The sequence below is a fragment of the Carya illinoinensis genome, chromosome 3 (genome assembly GCF_018687715.1).
Source record: "Carya illinoinensis cultivar Pawnee chromosome 3, C.illinoinensisPawnee_v1, whole genome shotgun sequence".
Classification (NCBI taxonomy): domain Eukaryota; kingdom Viridiplantae; phylum Streptophyta; class Magnoliopsida; order Fagales; family Juglandaceae; genus Carya; species Carya illinoinensis.
This window is the reverse complement of record NC_056754.1, coordinates 330,725-350,357: the sequence shown is the minus strand read 5'-3', so window position 1 is coordinate 350,357 and position 19,633 is coordinate 330,725. Positions and strand designations below refer to the sequence as shown.

Sequence of the window (19,633 nt, the reverse complement as noted above, 5' to 3'; positions counted from 1 at the left end):
CTAGCCTTGAAAAAATTGCTCTATCAATGTTTTACTTCAAAATTTCTGGTTGCAGGGCCTTCCATTTATTAAAGTCTTGCACTTGGGGCCTAGTTTGCTTATGAGCAACTTTATAACTCTAAGTAATGAAACTGCATTTTCAGCAACTTGGTAAGGAGAAATGACAACCTGTTCATTAATAAATTTATTCCTCCTATACCAAAACCCCCAAGCCAAAGCAAAGAAAGTAGACAAACTATCATATTGTTTATCTTTACAGAAATTAAAAGTCACCTCAAAGAAATTCAAATAATTGTCAATAACAAGTGCAGGTAAATATTCTTTCCATGCTCTTTGAAGTTGCTCGCAACTCACCAAAGCATAATAAATTCCTTATTGTCCACCATTACATAAGCTACAAATCCCATCGTTTGGAACATGCTTTAATAATAGATTTGCCTTTGTAGGTAACCCATCCTTACAAGCACGCCATGCAAATATTTTTTATCTTGTTAAGAACCAACATTTTCCAAATATGTTTCCAAACCACTCTTTGAACACTTGCAGATGAAGACTCAGCTTCCTGAGAGCTTTACTAGTCCAGAATAAATTTATAACAGCTTCTAACACTGAATAAACTATTTCTTTCATAACCCCAAACTCTCTTATCTGCACTATTCTCAGCACATAGAGTATTTTCATAATGTCTTCCACACCACTTGGATTAAAGAGAGCTCTAAGTTTTCCCACATCCTAAGTTCTAGAGGTCCAAAAAAAGAGAATTCGCACAATCCAGCCTGTTACCCTCGCTAACCACAATCCCTTCTTTCACCAGTGAATTATGACCAGGGATCCATTTATCAAACCAAATATTAACAGAATTTTCATCCCCTATCCTCCATCTACACCCATCCATAACCCATTTTTTTGCCTCCCAAATCCCTCTCCAAGTATAAGATGGAGATCTACCCAAACCAGCTACCAAGAAATTAGAGCCCGTGAAATACTTGGCTTTAAGCAATCTATGTAGTAAAAAATTCTCATCTTGGAGTAACCTCCACCCTTGTTTAGCATTGCCAAATTAAAAACTCTCAACTTCTTAAAACCCATACTTCCCCACGACTTCCTAACAAACATTTTGTTCTAACTTAACCAATGTATTCTCCTCTCATTTTCCTTTTGCCCCCACCCAAACCAAGCCATTATACCTTCCAAATAAAAACACAAGCTTGAGGGGAGGAGAAAACAACTCATGGAGTATGAGGCTATAGAGAGGGCAACAACCTTTAACAAAACTTCCTTACCTCCCTATGAAAGTAACTTTTCCTTCCAAGTTTGCAATCTTTGCCGAACTCTTTGTTTTATAGAATGAAAGCAACTTTTCCTTCCAAGTTTGCAATCTTTGCCAAACTCTTTGTTTTATAGAATGAAAGACTTGAGCTCTAGACCTTCCTATGGTACTTCTCATACTATTGTATATCAAAATTTTTCCACAAATTTTTTATCTCCTCTCAAACCCACTAGATACATTGCCAGTAAACACCATGGCTTTTTTTCACGATTAATTTGCTGACCTGAAACAGTTTCATACTTCTCTAAAATAGCTTGAACCCTCATATTCTCCTCTATCTTGACCTCACAAAAAACCAAACTATCGTTTGCAAAAAGCAGATGAGTAATATTCGAGGTCCCTTTGTAGATTTTTATACTTGAAATTTGCTTTCTCAACCAAGCATCCCTCAATGAAGTAGTAAGCCCCTCAGTACACAAAGGAAATAGGTAAAGAGACAATGGATCCCCTTGTCTAAGTCGTCTAGATGGAATAATAGGGCCCTTAGGCTCATCATTAATAAGCACAGAAAAAGACACAGAGTTGACACACAACATGATAATCCTAACAAAATCCTAGCTGAACCCCATCACCTCCATAATATATTTCAGAAATCCCCACTCAATAGGGATGAAAACTGACCAGCCGGTTTCGGTTTTTTGCCTAAACTGAAACCGACCGGCACTTCAAGAAATTAGAGTTAAACCAGTTGAAACCGACTGTGCATGGGGGAGAAAACCGGCTGGTTCCTTTTCCGGTCGCTTTCGGTTTGGTAAGTCAGTTTGGGCCGTGGGTTTTGGACCTTTTATCCAATACATGCTTGGGCTTCTTCTTTTTTTTTTTTTTACATATATATATTTTTTCCTGAATTCATCTTCCTACATCTTTTTAAGTTTTTGTTCTTAACTAATAATTCAATTCATCATCCAAGATCTTGTAAATTTATTATTTATCATATTAAAAATATAAAAATAATAAATAACTAAAGCATTCATCATATTAACTAACTAATTACTATATTACTTACTACATAATTAAAAATAAATAAAAATAACTTCACTAGATATTTAGTATTACATATTACAAATTTGGAAAACAAGCCAAGTTGTCTTAAGTATAGCAAAAATGCAAGTAAAAAAATAATATAAATAAATGAAAACAAATTGTCTTAAAGACTTAAACATAGCAACAATGTAAAAAATTAAGAATATTGATCTTCAAATTCGTTCATTATTGCTTCAAGCCTTTAATCTTTAATCGTCAATACTTGTTACGTTCGATTGTGCAGTCAACTCTATAAGAATAAATAAGAATAAAATATCAAATGTTAGTGAATTCATATTTTGAAAAATATACAAAATTAAATTACAATGAAAACAAAGAAAACATTACCCGATTCTATTACAAAGCTCTCCATATTATCCATAGCCTCTCGGATATCAATGTGTGTTGACAGATGCCTTAACCAATTTTCAAAGTAAATATGTGCCTCAACAGTTATTGGAGCCAACGAACTCCGAAAAGGATCAAGCACACGACCTCCCATACTAAATGCTGACTCGGATGCAACTGTGGAAATAGGCATGGCCAATAAGTCTCGTGCAATCCTCGCAAGTATATGATAGTTAGCCTTATTTATTTTTCACCAAGTCAACAAGTCAAACGATTCGTTGAGTGCCTCACAACCATCTGATAAATATTGATCCACTTCAGTTTTGGTAATACTAGATCCCATGGAAGAAGATGCCCCATACCACTCCTTGAACCATTTGGTCTCATGTTTGTCATCACCTTCATTCATGGATCTAGATGTTGGAGGGGGTTGAGAAACTGGAGTACTCATGGTGGAACCGAATGTAGCATTATACTTAACATACAAATCTGCTAATACATGTCTCACATTCGAAACCAACTCCTCAGCACGAAACTCATCATGGATTTTCTTCAAATAGAAAGTAAGAAGTCCTAACTTGCTTTGTAGATCAAGCACAACAACAATTAACATGAACAAGTTCATCATATCCAATGACCCCCAATACTTATCATATTTGGTTCTCATGTTTATGGCCATACTCCTTAAACAAGTATTAGTACTCTCGCTCAGCATAATCAATTCAGTTTGAAGATCACAAATATCTAAAAGGCTGGTGTTGGCTGTCACATATAAAGATCCAGAAAATCTAGTAGTGGCTTCATAAAATATCTTCAAAAACTTGATAAACACCCACACTGTCTCCCATTCTGAAGCTCTAGGAGGTCTCATGTGCCCATCATCAAAGTAAGAGAGAAAATTATAATCTTTACTCTCTATCCGCCTCAAAACCTTCTCAAACTTCTCAGTCGCCTCCAACAACAAATAGGTTGAGCTTCATCGTGTCTGTACATCAAGATATAACATTTTCTTACAATCAATTTTTTCTTTTTCTGCACATCTCTTAAACTTGTCTAATTTTGCGGGGGATGAACGCACATATCTAACTGCATTTCTAACCATTGCAATGGCATTATTGCACTCCTTCAAACCCTCACTCACAATAAGATTCAATATATGAGCACATTTCATGTGCATATATTTACCCCCAACAAATTCCCTATCAAAAACTATTTCAAATAAGAAATTGCAGTATCATTCGAACTTGCATTATCAACTGTTACAGTAAATATTCTATCAATGCCCCAATCAAGTAAGCACGACTTAACATATCTTCCAATGGTATTCCCTCGATGATTAGGGATTAAACAAAAATTAATTATTTTTTTATGCAATTTCAAATTCTTATCAATGAAATTTGCAGTTGACACATATAATTCAAATTCTGTATTGATGTCCATGTATCTGTCGTCAAGGAAATCCTCATGCCCCCATCTTTAAACACTTTTTTTAAGTTTTTCCTTTTCTACTTCATACAACTTCATACAATTTTCCTTTTCTACTTCATACAACTTCATACAATCTCTTACAACTGTGACACGACATGGAACTTTAAACCGGGGTTCAAGAGACCAATCAAATTTTCTAAATCTCTGTCCTTCAACAACCCTAAATGACATCTCATCAATAATTATCATTTCTGCAATAGCCAACCTCGCAATCTCTTCACTAAATTTGTGGGTTACGAGAGTTCTTAATGTACTACCATCACTTTCTCCAACCCCCTCCTCAGGTGATGCCTCACCTGTCAATGTTTTTTGATACCTATCCAAAGGTTCAGGTTTATGAGGATTTTTACGACATAAAGACAAATGATTTTGCATCGTTGAAGTTTCATTCCTCTTTAAGTGGCAAGTGTACATCTTGCCACAATAATTACATTTAGCCTTCAGATCATCTATAGGACAACTATCCACCTTCGTAAAATGATCTCATACAATCAAGTTGTCTGTCCCTTTCCGTTTCTTAGGTAATGGACAAGTACTACTAGTAGGGGCACTAGGGGTTTTGAAACATGGGTCTCTCTCACATCTTATTTCAAATTAATTGTTGGTTGAGATTCATTTGTATCAACATCAATCGGAGACGAAGAAGAATCCATCTAAATTATAAAACAAAATATAAATGTTATACAACTAACAACATCACAAGTTTGAAACATGGTAAACATAACACAAAAAATCCCAGCAGCTAGTTTGCAACATGGCAAATATCACAAGTCTAAGACTCTAATCTAAGTTGTTCACTCATCTTCTCTCAATTTATATAAATAATTAACAATAACTAACAGATTATATGAGATTGCTATATATATAACAATCTATTATATATACTTAACAGATTATATATACAGATTATATATACAATTTGTTATATAAGTTAATATATATATATATAACAGATTATATATATATGATTTATGTTAAAGTAAGAATCTGAGTACAAGATTATATATATATAACAGATATATAACAGATTATATATATACGATTTATGCTAATATATAAGTTAATAACTAACAGATTATATATATATAAAACAGATTATAATTTATATATATAACAGATTATATGTATATACATATTATATATAATTTATATAAAGATTATAATATATATATATATATATATACAGAATACTCACAGAGACCGGAGGCAGAGGGAGTCACGGAGGAAAATGGGGGTCACTGGTTCAGCTTTGCGGCGCCATTGAATGGAGAGAGAGAGAGAGAGAGAGAGAGAGAGAGAGAGAGAGAGAAGAGAGAGAGAGAGAATGGGGGGGCGGCAGAAGAGAAAAGGGAAAATGGGGGAACTGGGAACAGGAAGGGTAATAACCCTAACTTGTACCAAAAGGCGCCGTTTGGTTGAGACCAAACGGTGTCGTTGGCTTTTTTTTTTTTGTGGTCGAATCGGGACTGAGCCGACCGGCATCAGTTTTCATTAATTTCTACTGTCAGCCGACTGGTTCTTCGTCGGTTTTGGTGTCCGGCGATCGGTTGCCGTCGGTGGAGGGGTTGCCGGTTTTGTGTACACCCCTACCACGTGATCCTATCATATGCCTTGCTCATATCCAATTTCAAAGACATAAAACCCTTCTTCCATTTTTTCTTAAGGTTCAAATAATGAATTAACTCATAGGCTATCAGTACATTATCAATAATTAAATGCCTCAGCACAAATTCACTTTGACTTTCCCCAATAATGCTGGATAAAACCATTTTAGCCTATTTACAAGAACTTTAGCAATTAATTTATAGGCCCCGTTATACAAACTTATCGGTCTATAATTAATAACTCTAAGGGGGGACTTCTTTTTTGGCATCAAAGTAATAAAAGTGTGGTTCAAAGATGAAGGGAAAGAACCTAAATTTAGAGCATGCAATACAACTGCAGTGAAAAAACTCCCTACCACATGCCAATATTTTTGGAAGAATATTGGAGACATGCCATCTGGGCCTGAAGCTTTGGAAGGATTCATTTGCTATAGTGCTTCCTTGACATCATCTTCAGTATACGCTCTGCTTAAATCTCCATTCATTTGTGGTGTAACTTTGGCCCTTAAAACATTTAGAAACTCTAGATAGTCACTCAAATTAGCAATATTAAATAATTCTCTAAAGTAATCAAGAATCACCTTGTCTTTACTGGACCCTCATGCCATTGTCCAATATCATCCTAAATCCTCACCATTCTATTCTTTTTTCTCCTTTGCAAGACTTTCATACGAAAGTATTTAAAGTTTTGGTCTCATTTTTTTAACCACAAAGCCTTTGACCACTATCGCTACATTAACTCATCCCTCTCCAACCAGATCTGTACCTCATCTCTAGCCAAATTCAGCATTAAAATATCAAATCCATGGTTATCCTCATATAACTTTTTCAACTGCAATTTCACTTGCTGAAGTTTCTTCTGAACAGGACCAAATTTGTTTCTATTCCATGCATTCAGTTTTGCTCCACACTCCCAAATTATACCCACTACATCCTCTATATTTGACTGAGCACTGCTCCTCCTCCATTGTTCTTTTATAATAGCTTCACAATCCTTATTTCCCACCCACATTTCCTCAAATTGAAAAGTCATTTTTGTTCTAGGAACCTCAGTGTCACCCTTTAACTCAACCCAAATGGGTAAATGATTCGAATATGCCACAAACCCATGACAAACTTTTGCATTTGGATAAGAGTTCCACCAAGCTGAATTGGCAAGAAACCTATCAAGTCTTTCACTAACACAATGATTTCCTTCCCTTCTATTTGACCATGTGAATTTATACCCATTAAACCCCATATCATACAACCCAAACTCCTCAATAATATCCTGAAAGGCTACAAGTTGTTTCTCAGGTCTAAGATTCTCCCATTTTTTTATGATGGAACATGATCTCATTCAGATCCCCCATAACTAACCAAGTCTCCCTATTCGACCTACACAAGCCCCTAAGGAGATCTCAAGTCCTATAACCCCAAATGTGTCTCGGGAAATCCATAAATAGCAGTTAAAAACCATTTTCCACAAGCCATTGTAACATCATTCACAACAGCATCAATATGATAAGAAGAGTAATTAATAATCGATAAATCTACATCCCTTCCCCATAATAATGCAATACCCCCCCCCTTCCTACCAGTAGCACTAATAGCTAAACAATTCGAAAATCCAAGCTTAAACTTACATTGTTCAACCTCACGAACACAGAGTCTTGTCTCTTGTAGGAACAACACGTCGGGCACTTCCCTATTGACTAAATCACAGAGATTACAAATGCACCATGGGTTCCTAAGCCCACGGGCATTCCAGGACAAGGTTTTCATGGCTATCGACAGTGCTATTCAACTGCCACCACTATAAACAAGGAGATTTCAGCCAACGTCGCATCATCACTAACCGAGACACTTTTCGTAGCACTGCTGTCTGACTTGAACCTCTTCCTCGCATCTTTATCACAACCCATTTCCCTTTCAATAGCTTTCACTTCTTCACACCCTTAGCGGATTTTTGTACGCAAGATTTGGGATTAGGTTTTGTCATTTCAAAGTGAAACGACAACACATGGTGCCACTTTTGACTGCTTGAAGTATCGGGCTTCAAAAAAAGGCCTTAGCCCAGCATTGGCTTATTAACATATTGCTTCTAGAGCCCACAAAGCCCATCAACTATGCCATTAACCTCCTTATGGTTAAGTCCCAAATCATTCGCCAACCTTGTCTCCCTATTAACATCCCCAATATCAGTTATGGGTAACGTAACCCCCGCATTCCTTAAAACATCACTCCCATGCAAAGCATTGATGGGTAACGTTTCCTCTTGAAAATCAGCCCTCTCCCCCGCTTTCACCGGCTCTATTGACTTTGTTGCCATTACGTTTGTCCCTTCCCAGTTTCCACCTCTGCCGGCGCTGTTCAAACTTCCTCCAGCAGCCATGGTAGCTGCTCCCCCTATCGTCTGAACATCACCATCCACCTGATTGGAAGGAACCCCACCCCTTTCAGCATTATTGTGTGTTACCTTATCAGAGATGGTTGGACAACTCCGCCCTTGATTATTCTGGTCACTAAAGCTCCCAACCCAAAGCCATATTCCATAGGGTTAAACATTCGGATTCATCATCCCAGAATCACATACCCTACAGATGCAGTCTTTGTCGATATGACCCAGCTTACCACACCAATAGCAAAAATTTCCACTCATAGGAGAACTGAATCCACACTAATTCACCACCACCGATAGATAGTTTGGAACCACATAACAGAGGCTCAATGACATTAAACTTAACTCACACCCTCATATACTCACCCCATTCCACCTCCCTCTTCTCCAAATCCACCTCTTCAATAGTCCCCAACTCTTCCCCAAGTTTCTTACCGACATACTCATTCCTCGCCATAAGAGGTAAATCATGGAGTCTAACCCAGAACGTAGCCATTTCCATCTTGATCTATTGCAATTGAAGTCGACCATCCACTTCCTCTAACAAGACCAGGTGCTTATCAAAAGTCCAAGGCCTCTCCATTAAAACCTTCTCCTTATCTCTACAATCTTCAAACTCACAAGAAATAGGACGGACAAAAGATCCCGAAATCAAACACCCATTACAGTCCGCCAAACTTTCCGCATTATACCTTTGAAAGTTTCCCTGTTAAAATATTTCTTAGTGAAAAGCTTCATAAGCAAACACTTTCCACCATAAGGTAGCACGTCTTCCAATTTTTCCGTTTCCACCACCACATATTCACTTTCCTTCTCCGTTAAAGACAGCTTCATGTATAGAACATGGAGATCGTCCTCCTTAATCGTACTCAAAGAAAGAAGAAACAAGCTGCACAAGGGCAATAGAAAACACCTCTACAAAGGAAACCCTAGGAGAGGAAATTTTTTATGAATAAACCACACTTTTCTCAAATGTGTTAAATTACTAATCCTAACCAAATGCATTATTCGGCTTGCTTCATGAATTGTAATAATCTTTGAGTGGTTGGAAGAAGCAGTAACTAATATTTGTTACTTGATAGATCTCTATGAAATAGCAGTACCACCACAAGTGAACTTGTATCATGTTTTTTATCTTCCTTTATACGGATCAGAAAAATAACCTATGTTTGCAACCAATTATTTGAGGATTAGATCATTTTTTTTAGAACAATCTCACGTAAGCTGCTCCACCAAGGTAGCGTAAAATATATTTGACCTCATTCCAATATTTTCTAGTTAGTGCTAAAGGTGTAACAGGTCCGGTTTAGTCCAGTTTTAGACAAACTTTAGAATTAAACTAGTATGCACCAGTTTTTCATTTTTTAAAATGGATTACGCAGTGGTTACCCTCCTAAACCGGTACCTGCAATTTTACCGGTTTGATCCAGTTTTCAAATTTTAATAGTATTAGTATTAGTTACAGTGATTAGAATAACTATATATTAGTATTTGTTAGAGTGATTTTAATTTATTATAACTATATCATTGATAGTGATAGTATTATTATTACCATATCATTATTTCATATATAATTATTTAGTATAGTAATTTATATATAGAATTAAAATATATTACTAATAGTAATATAGTATTAGACTATTAATATTAGGCCTTAAAATGTAAATTGTAATTAATATACATTATATACTAATGTATATTAGTATTATTAATTTACTAATGTACTTATCAAAAATAATATATTGAGAATTTATTGAGTCATAAAATGTTATTAATATATATTTTTATAATTAAAGCATGTGATCAAATAAATTTTCAAGTTTAAGATTAAAATTTTATGTTATAAATTATAATAACATTATCTTATATATAATTATAATTTATATTATTATATATAACATAAAAAATATTATATATAATATTAAAAAAATTAATTTAAAATATATAATATAGTGAACCGGTTCGGTCTAGTTCTAAAGAACATAGAACCGGAACCAGACCGGTACTGACCGATTTTGGAACTAAGGAAACTGGCCTCAGACCGGATTGATTCCACCGATTCAATTCGATTCAGTTCGGTCTAGTTTTTCGGTTAATTTTTACACCCCTAGTTAGTGCATAATTGTATTTTGCAAATAAGTTAACTGAAAATATAATATCTGGTCATGTGCAATCTGCAAGATATATCAAAGCATCAATTGCACTTAAACATGGTACTTCAAAATCAAGAATTTATTTCTCATATTTTTTCTCAACAAGTAATCGGACAATCATTAAAGTACTCAAATGATTAACTTTGTCCATGCAGAAGTACTTCAAGACTTTTTCTGTATATGTGGATTGATGAACAATAGCTCTATTTTAAAAATGCTCAATTTGTAGACCAAGACAAAATTTTATTTTTGTAAGGTCTTTCATTTTAAACTCATTTTTTAAATAATTTGCAGCTTTCATTAGCTATTATAGAGTTCCAACAAGATTTAAATCATCTATATATACCGCAACAATAACAAATTTGAAATTTGACTTTTTGATGAAAACACATGGGGTAATTGAATTATTTTCAAATCTTTCTTTTATTAAACATTCACTGAGACGATTGTACCACATAAGTCTAAAATGCTTTAACCCATATAAAGATCTTTGTAACTTGATAGAATAAATATTTTGAGATTTTGAATTACATGCTTTAGGCATTTTACATCTTTCAGGTATTTTCATATAAATATCATTATCCAGTAATACATATAAACATGCAGTAACCACATCCATTAAATGTATATCTAAACTTTTTGTGACTACAAAGCTAATAAAAAAACTGAATGTAAATGTATTGAACCCAAAGTTTCAATGTTCATATAATTATATATCTACATATGGATTTTGATGATAACAAAAGAATTCAAGCATAAAGGAGTTTCAAACTCAAGTTATATGCACAATGGAGCAAGCACATGAACGAACCAAGTATGAGCAAGAAAGGGAACTAGCTCACAATTAAAACTCTTAGAGTAATTTATTAAATCTCTTGAAAAATTCATAATTGGATTAAAGCTCAAAAATAATATTTTCTCAAAAAACATCAAATTGCATTTTCTACATGTGCATGATATGTTTGAAAATTAAAAATTTGAATTTTTGAAATATAATTGATTGTTATATTTCAGATATGCATGTTTTGTTTGAAAATTTTTAAAAATGATTGATGCTTTTTTTAACATATGTAAAAGGTAGATGATGATTTTGTTTGAGAATTTTGAAAAGTAAATAACGCTCATTTTGTCATATGCGAAAAATAAAAGATTTTGTTTGAAATTTTGAAAGTGACTGATGTACTTTTTTACATATGCAAAAAGTAATTGATTTTGTTTGAAAATTTTAAAAAGTAAATAATACTCATTTTGTCATTTGCAAGAAGTAAAAGATTAGGTTTAAAATTTTTGAAAAATGAATAATGTTATCTTTGATAATTACAAAAATGAGAAAATTTTATTTGAAAATTTAAAAAGCGAGTGATGCTCTCTTTTTATATATGAATCTTTTTAAATTTAAAAATGAAGTCTTATATACTTATAAAAAACTCAATTACGATCTTCAAAGTTACAAGAAAAGTATATACACATCAATTGTAAGTCTTACAACATTCATTCAAAATTTTCAATCTTTGTTCTATAAGTATTGAGTCTAAACCCTTGTTTATTTTGAGAGAGATATAATTTGCATTTTACTGGTTTCATTTCACTCGTTGATGAGTGTTTTCTGATAACCTATCTACTATCAACTCTTGTATCAGTAAAAATGTGTGTATAACCTTTGTGCATGTAGAAGGTATTCTAAGCAAGGAATAGTTAAATCATCAAGTATAAAGCGATTGCAAATGTATATGGTGTTCTACATGAATTATTTATACCAGTGTTACTCATAAGTGTAATATGTTTCTATCTCTACCTGAAATAGGTTAAATAGTGAATTTGAAAATTCTCAAAGAGTAGTATAAGGTAAGGACGTAGACAGTAGAGCTGAATCTTGTTAAAATATTGAGTTTGCTTCTCTCTTACCATTACTTTTTATATTTAATATTGTTCTGTATTTTATTTATATTTTATATTATGTATTTGATTTATAATTGTTAATTTTTAAAACTAGTTCAATTCACCTCCCATATTGTGTTAGTTATTTGGGCAACAATTGGTATCAAAGCAATGACTCTTTTGTAAAATTAACTATATTTTGAGTTAAGATCTTATAACTAACATTGTAGCTACATTGGGTGAAAGTCAATCTAACAGTCGGCCTTCACTATTTTACAGAGATAATTACACATTTTAGAAAGTTAGAATGAGAATTTTCTTTATGCTCCAGGTCGAGAAATTTGAAAATACTCTGTAAACGGACCTTATATCCAAAAAAAATTATTGATAGAGTAAATGTGAAAAAGAAAGAAGAAGAGTTGGATCGTAAATATGAGAGACTTCAAACATTGAATTCAATGACTATAAATCTCCTCCTATATAATACTCTCGAGGAGAATAAGTTCACTAGAATAATGACTTGCAAACTGCAAAGAAAATTTGGGGTAATTTGTAAGTTATTTATGAAGGAACTTCACAAGTCAATGAATCAAAAATTTATATTATTACTCATGAATATGAAATGTTTAAAATAAATGATGATGAATCTATTTCTAGTATGTACACTCATTTTACAAACATCATAAACAGCTTAACAACTCTTCGCAAAATCTATTCCAACGTGAAAATAATAAGAAAAATTCTAAACTCTTTGCCAAAATGCTGAAAATAAAAAATGATGGCGATTTTTAAAGTTAGAGATATCAAGAAATTCAAAATAAATAAACTCGCAATGTCACTTACCACCCATGAGTACACATTGAAAAGATAAGAAAAATAAGGAAAGATAAAGAAGAGTTTAACACTTAAAACTATTTTTTATGAAAGTGAAAGTGATGAAAATGAGGAAAGTGACGACAAAGATAAAGAAGTTGCGATGATAATAAGGAGAATTAAGAGATTTTTAAAGAAAAATAAAGCTCATTTAAGGAAATTCTTCAAAAACTTTTCCAAGAAAGATACAAGTAAAAATGACTCTTTAACTTGTTATAAATACAATAAGTTTGGACATACTAAGGCAGATTGTCCTATGCTAAAGAAAGATCGAAAGAAGAGTAAGAAAATAATGAAAGCTACATGGGATGAGTTTGGATGCTAAGATGAGTTTAGATATATTTATAGAAAGTTGAAAAAGGTTGTAGATCCTGCAAGTAAAGGTGTGTTGAGTTAAAAAAGATTGTGGGTCCCACATGTAAAATGGTTTTGAGTTGAGATAAGTTTAATAATTTGAGAGTTGAATGTTTGGATGTTAGACTAAATTTAAAACTAGACTAAACTGAGTTGAGTTGAGTCGAGTCTAACTTTCAAACAAGCCCTAAGTGAACTTTCACACTTGATATTGATGTTGCTGGAGCACATTCGAGACATAAATATGTTATATATTTTATTTCAAACATATCATAGTGTTTTGTTTTCTTTACAAGGTTTCAATTGTGCAATTTCAGGTTCATTAAATCATAACGAGCTTTTGGGAGAATCACGGTCTTCTGGTACACATATCATTCCCTTGAACTATCCCATAGGATTAATGGATTTTTTATGGTGAAATACTCAAATTTCAATAAAATTATTGTTTTAGAACGATCCTTCAAGAATACTCTGTAACACCTAGGCCCATGCCATAAATCCCTCTTCTTTCTTTCCCTCTTATTTTTTTATTCTTCTTTTTATTCTTTCCTTCTTTATGATCTCCCCCACTCACCGACGGTTTTCCCCTCCCTTTTTAGTTTTCTCTCCTCTGATACTTCCTCTCCCATTCACGCCCCACTCTCTCTAAAATTCTCTCACTCCCCATAATTGCTCTCTGTGCACCACTCCCTAATAGTTCTTTCCACTCTTTCCCCTACAGTTTTTTCCCCTCACCAAGAGCAAAACACTGCCAAAAGTCCTATTATCACAAACCAAGACTACCATTGTAGCTTATTCCTTCTCACGACAACATATCGTTAGTGGCTCTCCCTCATGGTTGTGATAATAGACTTGTACGCACAACTGTCCCCAAGTCCACATCACCACCACAGTGGAGCCCCCTGAGATCAAACCATTGCCTTGAACGATGAAGCCCAACTCGAGACGTAGCCCTATGTCACGTCCCATAGCGTCGATGCACCAGACCACTACTGCACATAATGAGGACCTCGGCCAACCACTAGGAACCACCTAGCCACTGCTTCGCACAACCACTACATGCCCTCTATAAACCACCTTGAGCCTCTATTCCACTACACAAAAATAGAGCAACCCCCCAACAATCAGTCCATTGTAAACCGTAGTTCCTCGCGTCAAGCAGGGCCCTACCACAAGTTGCCTAGCCACCACACAACACGATACATGTAGCACCCATCACCAACAATTGTTCTGCAACAACTAGACAAAAGCCACCCCACATGCACCTAAGAAAATGCCACACATAGCCAGGCCCCCTCCACGTCCAACCCTCCTATGCAAAAAGTGCTAATCATACTCCACAAGCCATTGTCGTTGCACCATGGATCCCAAAACCAACGTCGTGAAGTCGAAAACAAGCACACCGTTCATCCCCTACCACCTACTTCAAGCTGCTGCTCTTGCCAGAAAATAAGCCTCGATCGTTGGACACCGCCCTGTAGACACATACTGTGCACCGCCATCGTAGCCATCACACTCCATTGTACATAAGCTCACTCACCCGCCCTCACCCTCTCCACATCTAAAAGGGGCCCACAACAAAATTACAAAAATATATATATATATATATATATATATATATATATAACCTTGCTTGTTTAGTGTTGATAATAGAGTTTATTATTTATAATGATTTTCTATAATAGAACTAAGTGAAAATCAATGTTTGATTGTTGAGATTTTTTTTAATGCTTAACCCTATAGTTGATTGGAGATATTATGCAAGAATCAATTACTTATAAAGTGACTATATTTTAGGGTTTTGAAGATTTTAGATTTTAGGAAAAAATAGATTATCTTAGTCTTTTAGGATTTTATTAGTAGTATGGCTCTATGTTAAATTGAGACACTTATATATTAGTGGTTTTGGATTAGGTTGGGACATAGATTCTGTTCGAGTTCAAAACTTAGATAGTATACTGTAGAGGCCAGGTAAACCCGATTCCTATGTTAGACTTTGCATAAAAAAAAAAATGGACTAAGGTTGATTTGTGAAAATATGCATGTTTGTTTTGAAAAGTAATGTGAAATTAACTTCAGTTATATATTCTGCATTATCATGAAATCTGTATAGAAGAGAAAATATTTTTTGTCATGACTGGTGTAGACATGAGAAAACTTTTGACATTTTATTTATGTATTATGCAAAAAGAGCGAATATGAAATCTAAAAATTTGTGAATATTATGTATAGATACTCCGAATCTGTTTTGATTATATGAAAATGATATGATTATGTTCAATACTCTATTTTAATATGACGTGGCATTTGAAAACCTTTGTTATGACATTTTGATTCTATATTTGATTCTGCTATGCTCTGCTCTGACCTTACCACAGGTCTAAAACTGTGGCTTTTGTTATATGGTTGGTACCAACTTGTCTGTCTCTTAGTGCACCCACCTTAGAAACAAATTGGATTTTCTGCGTGGTCTTTCTTATGTGCACAATCAAGGCTCTGAGAATGATAATGGAAAGATTCAGTTATATCTCTATCCAGTTTGGCCACTAGGAATAGCACAACCCTACCACGGGGGTTAAACATGGCATCTATTATAATATGATACTCTGATATGATATTATATGATAAGATGACAATGATGTTCAATTATGTTATGACAAATGATATCTATATATGAATACTTTTGAACTATCGCTATGATATTTTGAGAACATGGGATTAAATATGGCCTCTGTTATAATATGAAATTTTCATATAATATGATAAGATGATGATGATGTTCAATTATACTATGACAAATTATTTGTAAATATGAATACTTTTGAACTATCGCTATGATATTTTGAGAACATGTTTTGGTTTCGCACTCTGCAATCGAAATGTTTTACTCTGCATTTTGAATTATGTGAAAAGGCTCATGTTTACATACTAGTATATATTCTCTGCTTATTGAATTGTTGATAACTTACCTCTTATCTTCATAATATTTTTTCAAATAATTTGAATGTTTCAGTTAAGGATCAAGATTAGAGAGCATGGGTGATGTTATTTAAGTATAGTGGATTAAACACCAAATGATGCCATGGTTATTGGAGAACGTTATTCTGTAAATTTGTCATATTCTGATGACATGGTATGTTGAGAGGTTGGCATTTATATTAAGACTTTGTGGTGTTTTTAGTTAATTATTTTGGAATAGTTGATTTAAAACATTGTAAAACAAGCAGTAAAAGATAAATGTCATTCTTTATTATATATTTTGTCATCCCTAATCACGTCAATTAATTTGGTGCATGGAAAATGGTTTTCTTTTTTATTGATTGACATTAAAAACCAATTAAAATATAAATTAACCAGAAAGACTTAAGTATAACAAATCCAAGGTGAACAATAACATTGTTGTTGGCAAAATGCGAAAAAAATAATAGAACCTTTTCAGGACATGGATTGCAAAAGATTGATTATTCAGATGGTATGCATCTCAAAGGCCCTAGCAATGAAATTGACAAGTTTATGAATGTATAGGACATATACTGAGCTGGAAAATCTAAATACTAGTGTCAATGCAGCTCACAACATTCTTCAGGTGGCATGTGATCAGTATGCCGGTGGCTGTCCTCGTTGTTTGTAATCACTGGCAGAGAGGAGAATAACTCTGGAGAAGGGAATAACAGCTTCAGCCGAAAAGCATCAACACCATTCAAGTAGTAATGAAAGAGTCGCTTTGCCCTTATAAACCCTAGACGGCCATACAGTGCTAGAGCTCCTTTATTTGTAACTTCTGCTTCCAATGTTACCTTCACATATATATATATATTTTTTTTTAATGAAGAAAAGGAAGAGAGAGGAAAATAACATATGCGTAAGCCAGTGTTCGCTTCTAAACATTGATAGAAATTGCCGAACTCAATATCATCATGAATGTAAAAAAACAAATGTAGTTGGATAAATTAGCTCAAAACATGGAAAAAATCACCATGTGTCTGCTCATGGCAGCAAGCCCATTATTTCACCAATGAAGTCGTTCAATTTTTATTGTATGAATGGACATGTGAAATCAAAAGATTATTTGCAGAAACAGTATGTGCCTAAGTCCTACAATCAATTCCATATATTTTCATCTCCTAATTTGACCAAAAAATTCCCATAATTTTCATTTCAGCCCTAATTTCCCAGTAAAATTCACCATGATTCTGGAACCTGCTTCATATTCTAATCTTTCCTGTAGGTTAACCGGTGATTGAAGTTTAGTGATGACGAGCAGCTAGTAACAAAACCACGATGCTAGTAATAGCTTATACTACCACCTTTCTGATATGCTTTGTGCAAATGTAAAGGCATACTACACAAATAAATTTTAAGTACAGGTTTCAATCATGAAAGAAACCGAAATGATCTCACGCAATGCCACTTTGGTAAGAACATTCACTGAGATGACTGTTGGTACAGATTGAAGAGCAGGGTTATGTGTAAGTTCCAATTTGTTACGTTTAATAAATTATGCAAAGGTGGTAACACACGTTGGTAACGTTACAATCCATGCTGACTTACTCACATACCTCTTCACAACCTGATTCCATCATCACTTTGATAGATCTGGTAACAAGTTCCGTAGCTGCAATACCAGGAAATCTCAACATAAATATATATTTTTTTTTGGATAAGTAATAAGAAATTTTATTAAAAATCTCAACATAAATATTAAGATGCCACAAAGCTTCATAGCCAATAAGATATAGCAAAGTGAATTTTTAGAGATACACCATATGATAAATTTAGGCACCAGTGTGTAGAGGTTATAAAAACAAGAAGTCTCAAATATTTATAATCGACCATTATTTATAACTGCAACCATCTTTTTACAGGTAAAAGTCAAATTTTACTTAAACACAATGAAAGGCCTTTCCTGAGTACGCAGGAAACTACAACCAATTTTTTTGTGATAAACACCATGCTAACACACATTGGTCTACATCATATACACAAAACAATCAGTATATATGTCACGCATATGAATGACATCTCAACCATTACGTTCCTCCTTACAAGCTCCTTAGACTCTCTCATACCATAAGAATAGGCATCAGTTCCATAAGACATAGTTACACACTACTATAAATATGATAACCTAAAAAGTTTTAAGTTCCACAATATAAAAAAATTTATCGTAATAAAGTTGGGTGCCCAAAATTAACAGTTCGGTTGCAAAATTAATCGCAGTGATTGGATCAGATTGAAAATCATAAATGCCGCATATTTTAATTTTTTTCATCGGTAAATGCCGCGGATTTGGAAAATTACCAATGCCTCTGCTTCTATAAGGCTTGATGACAACTAGCATAGCAATATACCCTCTGAACGTATTTCGATGTTGACCCATCTTACAAACCACTGTCCCCACACACTTGCCTTGGTGAAAAGCCTGAAACCCATACACAGAAAACCAAACGCACAGACACACACAGACGCAAAAGAAAGAAAAATAATCAATTAGAGTTTGTAGGCTTTGAAAGAAACACCATAACAAGTAAGAGTGAAAGGTAACCAGGAAAGAGAGTTGGGGCCAGAGATAGACGAAGTAACGGTAGGTGAAGATGGAGTAGGGCTCGCTGAGTTCTTGGTCAACAAGGGACATGATCAGGGGTAGGTGATGTTCACCCCCGTAGCTCACGTACTCTATCTCCACTGGCTCGAAATCTACTTTCCTAGTTTCTTCTTCTTCGTTCTTCGTATCCATCCCCTTTATCTCTCTTCCCTACTCAGTGTGCTATGTGCCTGCGTGAAGGGTTTTGAACTTGGACGGGGGTGAGAGCATGCAGTGAAAGAGGAGTTTGCTTTTGGGCTCTTCACGGGCCTTCGTTTAATAGACCCTTTTTGGATCGGATTGAAATCAATTTAATTTAATTAAATTTTTAAATAAATTTAATATTTAAATATTTAATATTTAAATTATTAAATTTATTTTAATTTAAAAAATTTTTATATATAAAATTTATGATTTTTTAATTCATCTTAATATTTAAATACATCTAAATTTATCTTAAGACTCTACAAAACTCATTCTACAATCTTAACTCATTAGTATTCATAAAAAATTTAATTTATTTCAATTAAACTCAACATCTAAATAGGGCCTGAGTCGTTAGTCAAAACTACTTTTTGTTTTTTGGTTCGTTAAGCAGAAAAGGCTGACGTTTTCAAT

The 19,633-nt window shown here is 34.0% G+C and overlaps 1 protein-coding gene across 1 annotated transcript; it reads right to left on the bottom strand.

Annotated features, from left to right (window-relative positions):
* Positions 1–16,853: 16,853 nt before the first annotated feature.
* On the bottom strand, positions 16,854–19,269 carry LOC122302220 (N-alpha-acetyltransferase MAK3). The gene is made up of 4 exons (XM_043113365.1): positions 18,977–19,269; positions 18,733–18,853; positions 17,991–18,046; positions 16,854–17,228 (listed from the first exon to the last, which is right to left on the bottom strand). The coding sequence occupies exons 1-4, from the start codon at positions 19,166–19,168 to the stop codon at positions 16,992–16,994; spliced, it is 606 nt and encodes a 201-aa protein (XP_042969299.1). The 5' UTR covers positions 19,169–19,269; the 3' UTR covers positions 16,854–16,991.
* Between the last annotated feature and the right edge of the window lie 364 nt (positions 19,270–19,633).

Coding starts and splice junctions, on each gene's coding strand:
- LOC122302220 (XM_043113365.1), bottom strand. CDS start 19,168: ATGGATACGAAGAACGAAGAAGAAGAAACTAGGAAAGTAGATTTCGAG. Junction 18,047..18,732: donor TTATAGAAGCAGAGGCATTG/GTAATTTTCCAA, acceptor CTGGTATTGCAG/CTACGGAACTTGTTACCAGA. Junction 17,229..17,990: donor TGGAATCAGGTTGTGAAGAG/GTATGTGAGTAA, acceptor ATATATGTGAAG/GTAACATTGGAAGCAGAAGT.